We start from the raw sequence: 11,665 nt of genomic DNA on the forward strand, positions 1-11,665 counted from the left end.
TTTATTGTAATCAAACACATGCCTATAAATAGTAAAACCAGAAACGGATAATAATGCAGTGGTCTCTTAATTTTTTCCAGAGCTGTATATCTACAGTATGAAGCAAGCTTGTCAACAAATATGCCCATGAGAAACATATTTAAACCCAGTTGCACTCAGAACTCTGTTATCACTGCATTTGAATGTAATCACACCAGGAGAGACACAAACTGGGGCTAAGAAGGTGCTCTTTGTTGTCTTGCACAAGGCTTATCTAAGGATATGATAGGTAATGGCTGATTATCCAAAAGCCATTTGATTTTGACAACTAATCAATTTCTAATATTACAATGCTCTTTTCCAAGTATCTATTGACATAATTCAGCATAATGATAGATCAATAACATGATCCCATTCTGATCAGCAGAAAAGATTTACACTGAGACTTCCATGGTGATTTGACCTCAAAACAGGATAAAGGGAAGTGTAACAAAGTGACAGGTAACTTGTTACGTGTAAAGTTTGTCACGTTCAGAGCACACAGTTCAGCAAGTAACTTGGTTGGTTTCTTAAGAATAGAGCACAATCATTATTGGATCTTATAGGAATTTATGAAAATAGCCATTAAAATACTAAGCACACACAGTCAAGCTTAGGACACCTCGAAGCTCGAAACTTCGAAGTTTAGTGGGCGCAGTTTCCTCCAGAAACGCATGCATGACACTTGTTAGTTGAATGTTTAGATACTTTCTGCAGGCTTATATTAACTGTTGAAATGTCTGGCTTACCTTGCAAACTGATAGGCAATTATCGCTCCGACAGCAAAACACAGCAGGAGAAAATATCTTTGCTTTAGGGACAGACGAAGCCCAACCATTGGTAAGCGTTCCATTGGCAATAACAACACAACTTAACTTAAGTGGGCTAACACTAACACGTTGAACGTCTCTTGTGTAATGCGACTTCAAGTGCATAACGTTATCATTTTCTTTCCAATGTGAACTACAATCCCGTTATCTTACGATTGTGTCACATCTAACGTTTTAGGCTAATATTCCAGTTTCAAAAATCATGTAACGCCATTGAAGTTGAGCTACCCCATAATCACACAATTAACGCTAAATTATTCGTATCGTTACTTCCGGGATTACTATTTCAAAAAACTAAACATGTCTATGAAAGACGAATGTTAAACTTGCTAGTGTGACCAGTATCTGATATCAGGGGAAGCTAGCGTCAGTAGCCTAGCATTAGTTGTCCAACAGTAGCCGACACACAAACACCCGACTGTACTCCTGTAGGGACCGTCCCGAAATGACGCTGCTGAAGAAACGCAGAACATTAGTCCAAGGGTCTAATCAGCATTATGCCTCTACGTTATTTGCAAATAGCATTTTGTGTATGCAGTGACATTATTGAATATTTTTCTCTTATTTCCTTTTATAAAAATGATAAACATGTAGCTACAATTTGCAAAAATACAATGTAGCCTATTATGTGAAGTTGTTTGACAGCTTTCAATTGACAACATTGTATGCAATATTTTGTCTATTTAGTTAAATGGATAGCCTATGTCAGACAATGTAGACTGTGACACCCTTGTTCTTTTTCATCTGTAAATTGTTCTGGTTCCTTGTTCTATGGTTTTGCATTTTCATCTTATTAATAGGCCTGATCATAACATGCTGATGTGCTCTAGAAGCAAAAAGGAAATAAACAACCTAACTATATCCTAAGTGGGGCAGACAAAAGGAAACACACACACACACACACACACACACACACACACACATTCATACTATTACTAACTTCTGACCACAGTAGCACACAGTACCTTATTTTCAGGCTTTGATTAATTTAGAACCACATCAGGGCATTATAATGTGGCCAACATTACTGTGTGTACAATGTAATGCCTCCCTTTTCTGACTGAGAGAGAAAGAAAGAGGATGAGAGAGAGAGACAGAGCACTATTATATTATTTGTTCTGAAACAACAATAGTTTCCCTTATCCACAGTATTTGTGGCCTCCCAGCACCATCATCCCTTCACATCCGCCCTGGCAAGCTCAGCTTTAAGGTACGGCAATGTTTTTGATGTCACTGGTAATTTCTGTTCTATTCTACATTTGAGACTTTGGGACTTTCATATTTGGTCTTGGTATTTTTTCTTTTTATAGTGCTTTTTTATTTTAGTTTTTATTTTGTGCCATTCATGTTGTTACTATGTACAATATATTACTCAGATGTTTCATTTGAAGTAGCCAACTGTTTGTAAGGTTTTATGACAGTAACACACATAGGCCTTTGACTTGTATTATTCAACATGTATGACATGCTTCAGAAGTTTTGCCCCCACCAGACACAGATCACCCTAACGTGAGAAGAATGAACCGTGCGGAGGGTCTGAGGGCTAACACGTCTCAGTTCACTCTGGAGGGAGTACCCTTCCGCATCCTGGGGGGCTCCATTCATTACTTCCGTGTCCCCAGAGCCTACTGGGAGGACCGGCTGCTCAAGATGAAGGCCTGTGGCCTCAATACTCTCACAACGTAAGCTCCCACTGCAACTCACGTCTCATTTCACAGGAGTGTCACAGTTATGTTACTGGAGAAGTTCAAACTAAAAAAAGGAAATCAAATGTTTGTATGGAATGGGTAACTAAATTGTTCACCTTAAACTGAAATAGAAACAAAGCAAATATCAGGATTTTTACAAGCCACTTGATTATTGCTTATAAGCTACAAATTATTGTTTTCTTACTTGTTTTTTTAGATATGTGCCATGGAATCTGCATGAGCCTGAGAGAGGAACATTTAACTTTCAGGATCAGTTGGACCTCATGTAAGGCTTAAATGTTCTGTTTCTTTCTCTTTGTGGATGTAAATATTACTAAACTTCATGCAGAATGATTATTTTTGAAAATAAATTATAAGGTGTCTCTGCCTTTCTCAGGGCCTATGTACGTTTAGCAGCAGAAATGGGTCTGTGGGTGATCCTACGTCCTGGACCTTATATCTGCGCTGAATGGGACTTGGGCGGGTTGCCTAGGTAACATCATCTGCCCATTGCTTTAAAACATTGCCATGTATTAGCAGTATGCAAATACGTTGTTCTTGTGTTTATTTCAGCTGGTTGTTACAAGATAAAGGCATGCAGTTGAGGACAACTTATCCTGGATTTGTAAATGCCGTCAACAACTACTTTGACAAGCTTGTCTCGGTTATCAAACCAATGATGGTAAGTCAAACTTAAAGTCTTGTAATAGTATTTCCTGAAAGAATAATTGGAGATTTCAGCTTATCTTTCCTCATTTTTTTGCTCAGTTTGAAGAGGGAGGCCCAATCATCGCAGTTCAAGTTGAGAATGAGTATGGATCATATGCCAAAGATGAGAAATACATGCCATTTATACAGAACGTGAGTTAATTGATGTATTGCAATGCTTCTTTTTACTGACATTTTTACAATACATTATAATGTAATGAATTCAGCATATTTTCCTGCAGTGTCTCCAGTCCAGAGGGATCAAGGAGCTCCTGCTGACTTCAGACAACTGGGAGGGCCTGAGATATGGAGGCATGGAGGGAGGTAATGAAGATAACCAAGATAAATAACCCTACAGTCAAAAGGTGAAAAAAAACTAAAAAGTAATTTTTGGTGTTTTTAATTGTATTATTTTGAGGAAATTTTATTTTATTGTCATTTCATTCTTCTTCTTGAAACCTGAAACATGTTTATGAATATATCTGTTCATAATGTACTTTGTCATTGTTTGACTTTGTCGCTCATTTCATCTAAGTCTTGCTCATTTCAGTACTAAAAACAATAAATCTTCAGAGACTGTCGTTTGGAGCTATCCAGCACTTAGCTGACATGCAGGTAGGATTATAGTGGGTGGCTTTTGCACTCACTACTGATTACTTGTAACACTGAAATGTTGTTATTACTTTTGCATACCGTAGTATTGTGTAAGAGCATTGGCTAAAATCCCAAAAGGAAAATGTCAGATTTTGTTTCTCATTAGAGCCATGCAGTGGCTCAATAATTACAGTAGACAGATATGTATTTATTACAGATATTCTGTTTTACGTAGCCCCAGAAACCTCTTATGGTGATGGAGTATTGGTCTGGCTGGTTTGATGTCTGGGGAGAACATCACCATGTGTTTCATCATGAGGGTATGGAAACACTTTTTAACCATCATTTTTCCAGTGAACAATTGTGCTGAGCACATGCTCATTTTCAGTATAACTCTACGTTCCATTCTACACACTTACAAGCTTCACAATGGACAATGTCTGTTTTCAGACTGATTGGGTTCAGGTTCAAGGAACCTTGACGGAGAAGTGCATTGCAGCCTTAACACGTCAACCATTGCTACATGTTGCTCTTTGGCTCACTTTGTGAATTATGTCATCATTAACTATTATATGGTTTACAGATATGCTAACTGTTGTGTCAGAGATCCTGGAGAGAGGTGTCTCCATTAATCTGTACATGTTCCATGGGGGAACCAGCTTTGGCTTCATGAATGGAGCGATGGACTTTGGCACCTACAAACCTCAGGTCACCAGTTATGGTTGGTAGGAATGACCAAAGAACAAAGGATGTGTCTTTTATGAATATGATTCCCCTAAAGAAACGCATTGCTTCTTACTGTTTGCAGATTACGACGCTCCGCTATCCGAGGCTGGAGATTACACCCCAAAATATCAACTCTTGAGGAATTTATTCAGCCAGTACTACTGTAATGTCTTTTGAAGCATCTACATGCATTACACATTTTATGAGAAACTATGTACACTTTGAAATTAATGTGATGACTTTATTACCCAATGTAATTGAGTCAGCCATGAATAGCATTGTTGAAATGTTTTTGCCAACTCACTGTTCCAGCTGGGCCTCTTCCTGAAGTGCCCTCTCCTCAGGAGAGGAGAGCATACGGCCCTGTTGCCATCCAGCAGCACCTGTCACTGTGGGACAGCCTGCACTTCACTGACAAGGTAAGCAGGAGGCAAATACCTGTCTGGTGTGACAGTTGATATGTATAGTAGAAAATGTTTTATCCAAACTGTTGGACTTTTAAAGATGTGGTGAGCTTCAGTCAGACAGGACATCTCTGTTATAAGCCTGTGTGTCTGCTTTGTTATCTCCACTTGTGTAGTGGTGTACCAATATACTGCTTGTGTTCAATGTCATGTCTCAGACCTGGCAGCTCGGGTATGGTCATGCATCAATGTGTCAATGTGTCATGGCTTTTTAGAAGTATCTGTCATATACTGTTTGGTGGACTCTTTTATTCCAAGTGTGTTGCAGTATCATGCATGCATACATATCTTATTATCTTATCTTATATTATCTTATAATTTCAGTGATAATATAACTCCCTAACCCCAACAGTGATGATGGTGTCTTGCACTGCCTGTAAAACTTTGCATAGAGATTCTGTTCCATTGTCTTCAGAGATCTGATTTATGATGTTCTCTGCCATATCCTTGTATGTAACACGTTCTGTTTTGACTGTTCATCCAGCCATACGGGTCAGAGAAGCCGGTGAACATGGAGAATCTCCCTGTCAACAATAGAGTTGGTCAGTCCTATGGTTACACACTGTATGAAACCACCATCACCAGTGGAGGAAACATCACCTCCAGAAACAGCATCAGAGATAGAGCACTGGTGAGAATTTACGGACTGATCCACAGACACACACACATTACATACAATACATGCATGATAAAGTTTCAGAATATTTTTTCTGAGGTTATACAACATGATTTTTCATTTTCTATAGGTATTTGTAGACAGACAATGTGTTGGTAGTTTGGACTACAAGACTCATGAGCTAGTACTCCCTGATGTACAGGTACTGACTGTTGTGACTGTTTGTGTCTGTCCTCCCTATATCTCTTGTCCTTAGCTACTGAAAAACCTAGATTTTTAAATTATACTTTAGATTTAGGGTGAGAGCGTATCACCTATGTACACATGCCCATATGTCTAAAGCATCCCAGAAATAGTTTTCTGACATGCCTTAATGTTGTCTTTGGAGAGAAGGAATATAGAACACAATATATTTGGAGGTGGTCACTGTTTATACCTGTTAGTCAAAGGTACCCAACTGCTCCGAGGAAAATACATTTTTCCTGAGATGGTGTCAAAGTACAAGTGAGTAATTTAGTCCACTGGCAAAGCAAAAAAACTAAAATTGTAATAAAGTAATTGTTTCCTTCCATTAAAAATAGCAGAATACTACAAAACTAATTTCATTAGAACATTGTTGACACATTTCTTATTCATAAATGAAAAACAATTTCCTTATTAAAATGTTATCTGCAAGATTGTGATTAATTTAGCAAAACATGCAGCAATGTTGGCAGGACATTTTTGTGAAGTATTGCCCAAATTTTGTAAGCGATGGCTAAATATATAGCCAGATAGATAGATTTAAGGTTTTTCAGAGGGATTCTGAGTGCAGCAGATTCCAATTTTGGAGCAACTAATTGTGCTCAAACTAAGCAGGAACTTAAATGTGAATTGAGATGCTGTATACATAAACTGTGGACCCTATAAGTGTATTTACTATTTTCATTTGGCAAATTCACACACACAGAGACATATTGGATTGTCTCATTGTGATCACTTTTCTTTACTAAATAACTTTCCAAATGACATTGGTGTGCATTGAAGGGAGAGAAGACCTTGAGCTTCCTTGTGGAGAACTGTGGAAGAGTGAATTATGGTAAAGCTCTGGACGACCAGCGCAAAGGTAATCTGCCATCAAACTTGGCTTGTGCTGTGCCATACTTTACATTGGTTTATTGTGTTCACCAGTTTCTGCGTACACCAGAATTTATGACCAAACATTGTGCATAGCTAATTATATTATTATGATATGGTATAATATTTCAGACCTGAACTTAAGAACAGTTTTCAAATCAAACCATTAGATTTCAACATTGTTTAAAGCTATAGTGCGTAGTTTCTGTCGCCCCCATGAGGAATTCGAAGTAATGACAACAAAACTGTCGGTGCATCCATATGATACAAGCCTTCCGTGATCGTGCACCACCCCCACCCCTCATCCACGCTGTTGCTAGGAGCCAAGGAGCACACAGAGGAATAAAAAAACATGATGGAAGTAATTATCTTCACTCGATTTTCGGTGCACGAAAGTCGCCAGACGACACCGCCAGACGACGTTTCTGAAAATAGCCATACTGAGAAATACCAAGAGAGTTTTGTGGAGCTGATAGTCTAATTAGCTTTGTTTCAACTCATTTGGCGATGACTTGAATGTAACGTATGTTCAGCAATATAAAAAAGTTACGGACTAATGCTTTAAGCCAAATGAAATATTAAAACAATTTTTAAAATGTTGCTTGGACACTGAAAATCAATTCAGTTTACTTAAACAAGTCAAATTGCTGCCACTGTGAACAATGACTGACTTGTTCTATTTTTTGTGACCCACAACCAAACCTCATATTGTATTACAGGCATTGTGGGTGACATTCTGTTGAATCACACCCCTCTTAGAGGATTTACCATCTTCTGTTTAGACATGAAGCCAGGCTTTATGAAAAGGTTGGTTAACTAAATTATATTTTTTTCATTCTGTGAAAATGGCCCAACTATTGGACCTCTTCATTGGCACTAATATACATTTGCTGGTTGTAAATTAAAGGGCAGATCAACCCTAAAATATTCAATTATCGGTTTGTAAATCACAGAACTCAGTTATCATGTTTTGCCAAATCCTTCTCAGCTTAAAATGTAATGTAGATTTCAGTGATGCATTTTTACAGTTTCACATGAACGTTTGATCTTGTTTCAGATTAATGAGTTCAGGTCAATGGAAGTCTGACTTCAAGTCGCCTTCCATTCCAGGATTTTTCCAGGCCAGACTGTATGTGAACGATCCTCCCAGAGACACCTTCATTAGACTGCCTGTTAGTAATCTTTAATGCCTTTAGTTTTACTGCTCTACAACAGTGTTATACTGCAGTTAGTTGACAAAATCAAACAGTCCACATGAAATTGCTGATCAAACCAGTGCACCCATCCTCAGGGTTGGGGTAAAGGAGCTGTGTTTGTCAATGGGCAGAACCTTGGACGTCACTGGTTCATTGGACCCCAGCATTTCCTTTATCTCCCAGGACCTTGGCTCAGAAGTGGAGAAAATCAGGTACACTGATGAATGATAGATATAAATAAAGTTCACCTTTTCTTTCTATTTTTTTAGATGATTTGTGGCAAATTGTGTATGTAAAATATGTTATATATTTTTATTGTTCTCTTTCAGATAGTTGTTTTTGAGGAACAAAAAGCCGATGACAAAATACTTTTTGCTGAAAATCCTGATCATGGAAAGACGATTGATGTTTACAAACTCCCCTTTTGCACACTGCTGTAAAAATAATGGACAGCAACAACACACTTGTATTATACAATAAGGAAACAGTGTATTGATAGTTATTCATATGATTTAAAGGTATTCATTTACTAACTATATGTTTCATTATTTTTTTTAGTTTTTTTCAATTGATACTGTACACTTTAGTTTTTTTGAAATGTTGCATCTCAACATTGAATCTGTTGCCTTAAATTCAACTATGCAACATCGTCTGATTTGTCTTGTTTTCTCATTTCAGTATGAACTTTGCTCTGATTAGAAATAACGATGTTTGACCCTTGACAGCGTGACACGCCCTCACAAGCTTCTCATTGGACCAGTGACTTGTACTTCTTAATGTTATAATATAGCGACGAGCTCTTATTCACAAAAAAACACACATCCACACACAGCCAAATCCATTTCACCAGAAACGAAGCCCATTAACCGGAAACGATGTCCTCTGTTACGTCACAATAAAGGGTAAACATTTTTATACAGCCCAACACGGACAAATATTGACTCCATTTCTGGCAAATGATATTGACGTAATGGTCCTATTTCTTTGATTATATGAATATGGATATGCATATGGTTGTAATTATAGAATATATGAACCACAATTATAATCCGTAATATGGACACTTTGTGCCTGTGGATTTATTTTGAAAACATAAAAGCCGGAAGTTCAATATGTAGTTCTAGCTAGTGTGTCCATAGAGCGTGACGGAAATATATCCGCTGGTGTTCCTGTGTCGGCACCACAGCAAATACAGGAAGAGCATTCGGTCATTTCAAATTGTGTCGACTACATGCTCTTAACAGCCTGTTGTCAGTAACCTAATATTAGCTAATTTCACAGTGAACGTACTGGTGAAATTAGGACTTTCGAAATGGGAGTATAGTGGTTGTAAGACCAGCTCCAGAGTACCTTAGCCGAGCTGAGCTGCTGAACTGCAACAGTTAAGAGTAGATTTGGATGTTAAGTTTAGCTAAGTTGAGGTTTTATAAATAAAGGTTTGCTTCCACGTCCTGACATGGAGTCATTTGGAGCCATTGGCACAGTTCTTGGATGCGGTGCGGGCATTGTGGTGGGTGGGCTTGTGTTTGCAGCCTACAAACTTGGCTTACTCTACCAGTTGTTTCACAAGGTAGGTTGTCTCAATTCAACATTGCAATTACACACTATGCTTTTATGTTCCTTTCTCCACATGCAGTTTGCATAATCCATTACAGCTGCATTATCTGGCTTCAGAAAATCACCTGTACTATGTAGGTTGTCTACAGGTGAAAGGTAAGATAACCTCTAGTCACGTAAACTTTGACCAACCTTGTGGTTTTCTAGCACAAAGGCTATCACAACACACAGGTTGTTAGTGTGATTGCACAAAGCCCAGAGCTACAAAACCTCTGCAAGCCAGAACAATATGTGGTTGTAGTGAAATATGAAAGACCAGTGGAGTGAATAGATAGTGTGACATTTTTAGACACTAAAAGTTGCTTATATATGACAGGGAGCTTTTTGTATCCTCTGTTAAATCAGTGAGCTATCAGGCATTGTCTCAATGTTCACTGACTTGTCCTTTATTCCGTCCTCTGACTAAATTTAGACTGAGACGAAGAGCCCACGTCATGGTGGCGAGAGCGTGGCAGAGGTGCTCCGCGCCCATGGGGTCAAGTATGTTTTCACCCTTGTCGGTGGACACATCTCGCCTATCCTGGTGGCTTGCGAGAAGTTGGGCATCCGCATTGTGGACACCAGACATGAGGCCACTGCTGTCTTCGCTGCTGATGCTGTGGCGAGACTCTCAGGTGCAGATTTATTAACATGAATGACCCTTGGTCTTATTGGGTGTGCTGTTGGTAAAGGGCTGTCCTGCTGCATTAGTTGTGCTTCAGATCAAACACAGGTGTGTAACTAACAGCGTTAATAGTGGCTGGATAGCATTTAGGTGTGCCAGTATTTTGGCCTTGGTACTGCAAACAATCTGGTATAGTAATAAGTTTAGATAGAACTGTTTCAGTGTTTAGTTTGTGTCTTGAGTCAGTCGTGAGTGCGTGTTTTTTGGGGCTTGTTGATAGCAATCTTGATTGTCTCTCCACTAGGCACTGTTGGCATTGCAGTAGTGACTGCCGGCCCAGGCCTCACTAACACAGTGACAGCAGTAAAGAATGCTCAGATGGCTGAATCTCCATTGCTGCTCATGGGAGGAGCTGCTGGTACACTACTTCAGGTATGATGTGTGTAAATTTGTAATACTTCATGATAATTATTTTCTCTAACCTCTCCATCAACTGTGTTTGTGGAACAGGGCAGAGGAGCGCTCCAAGATATCGACCAAATATCTCTCTTCAAGCCACTGTGTAAGTTCTGTGCCTCCATCAGGACTATCAGAGAGATTGTGCCTACTGTCAGGAAAGCCTTAGCCATCGCCCAGTCGGGAACTCCTGGACCTGTTTTCATAGAGTTCCCCATTGACACGCTCTATCCCTACCATGTTGTGTCCAAAGAGTTTGGAGTTAAGAACCCTCCCAAAGGCCTGATGGGCAAAATTGTCTCATGGTATGTTATCAGCATGTCTTGTACACTTAGTGTTGTAGTTTAGTGTTGAAAAAAGCACAAAAAATATGGAGAAAAGGAGACCAGTTGACTCCAGAGAATTAAAAAATTATAGTTGCATGAAAATAAAGTGTAAAGACTGTTGTACATGACTAAAATCAGCAAATGTATTGAAATGATAATTATTACATTGTTAGACATCACTTAATAACCTGCAGGTTGTCCTGGGAGCCCACAAGTCTGAAACACATACCTTGTAAACTCACCATTTTTGGTTCTGGTCTGACCTGGATCTCGTTGTTGTTCTTGTAAGGCACCTCAATAACCACCTCATGAACCTTTTCGCTGGAGCCTGGGAGACCAGAGATATGTCTCCGCTTCCTGTTGACATCCCACAGGCCACAGATGATCAGGTAAGACTGCTCTTAGTATCAAAGGTTTGATTTGACTTATACCTTCTTGCTGATGTAACATGTTTTAGTCAAATACATTCCAGTCAATCCCTTTCATTCTGTACAGCATTAAAGGTCCCATGACATGGTGCTCTTCGGATGTTTTTATATAGACCTCAGTGGTTCCCCATATCTGAAGTCTCTTTCCGAAAATTCATTCTTGGTGCAGAATTACAACCACTAGAGCCACAATGAGCTTTCCTTAGTATGTGGCATTTCTGAGTCTGTAGCTTTTGAGGAGCAGAGGGCGGGGGGTGGAGGCTGGGGGTGTGGCCTTG

At 39.1% G+C, this 11,665-nt stretch overlaps 3 protein-coding genes across 7 annotated transcripts in view; 2 read left to right on the forward strand and 1 right to left on the reverse strand.

Moving 5' to 3' along the window:
* LOC116684734 (beta-galactosidase-1-like protein 2) overlaps positions 1–1,295 on the reverse strand; it is a 25,017-nt gene extending 23,722 nt beyond the window's left edge. For 2 of the 3 annotated variants that reach the window (XM_032510181.1, XM_032510177.1), the window contains exon 1: positions 768–1,294. In XM_032510181.1, coding sequence (XP_032366072.1) covers positions 768–871 — 104 coding nt within the window. In that variant the 5' untranslated portion in view covers positions 872–1,294. Of the gene's footprint in view, positions 1–767 lie in introns of all 3 variants that reach the window. The other variant, XM_032510185.1, reaches the window with a different exon arrangement.
* Positions 1,296–1,742: 447 nt separating this feature from the next.
* Positions 1,743–8,842, forward strand: LOC116684772 (beta-galactosidase-1-like protein 2). Of its 2 annotated transcripts, none has more exons than XM_032510202.1 (19): positions 1,743–2,139; positions 2,347–2,530; positions 2,754–2,822; positions 2,934–3,029; positions 3,110–3,218; positions 3,305–3,397; positions 3,487–3,568; positions 3,795–3,859; positions 4,074–4,158; positions 4,422–4,559; positions 4,647–4,727; positions 4,877–4,983; positions 5,513–5,659; positions 5,775–5,846; positions 6,671–6,749; positions 7,480–7,567; positions 7,818–7,932; positions 8,052–8,168; positions 8,286–8,842. In XM_032510202.1, exons 2-19 carry the CDS (start codon positions 2,367–2,369, stop codon positions 8,394–8,396), a joined length of 1,818 nt encoding a protein of 605 aa, XP_032366093.1. In that variant the 5' UTR covers positions 1,743–2,139; positions 2,347–2,366; the 3' UTR covers positions 8,397–8,842. The 2 variants fall into 2 exon arrangements, with proteins under 2 accessions (XP_032366093.1, XP_032366086.1); XM_032510195.1 differs by having other exon boundaries at positions 1,743–2,058; positions 2,341–2,530.
* A 288-nt stretch (positions 8,843–9,130) lies between these two features.
* The window catches only part of ilvbl (ilvB (bacterial acetolactate synthase)-like), a 23,467-nt gene continuing 20,932 nt past the window's right edge, over positions 9,131–11,665 (forward strand). For both annotated transcript variants that reach the window (XR_004330839.1, XM_032510191.1), the window contains exons 1-5: positions 9,131–9,526; positions 9,986–10,187; positions 10,482–10,609; positions 10,688–10,938; positions 11,249–11,348. Coding sequence is in view for 1 of the 2 variants with exons in the window: in XM_032510191.1 (XP_032366082.1) it covers positions 9,413–9,526; positions 9,986–10,187; positions 10,482–10,609; positions 10,688–10,938; positions 11,249–11,348 (795 nt within the window). In the remaining variant the exon portion in view is untranslated. The remainder of the gene's footprint in view (positions 9,527–9,985; positions 10,188–10,481; positions 10,610–10,687; positions 10,939–11,248; positions 11,349–11,665) is intronic.

The sequence above is a fragment of the Etheostoma spectabile genome, chromosome 3, assembly GCF_008692095.1.
Source record: "Etheostoma spectabile isolate EspeVRDwgs_2016 chromosome 3, UIUC_Espe_1.0, whole genome shotgun sequence".
Classification (NCBI taxonomy): domain Eukaryota; kingdom Metazoa; phylum Chordata; class Actinopteri; order Perciformes; family Percidae; genus Etheostoma; species Etheostoma spectabile.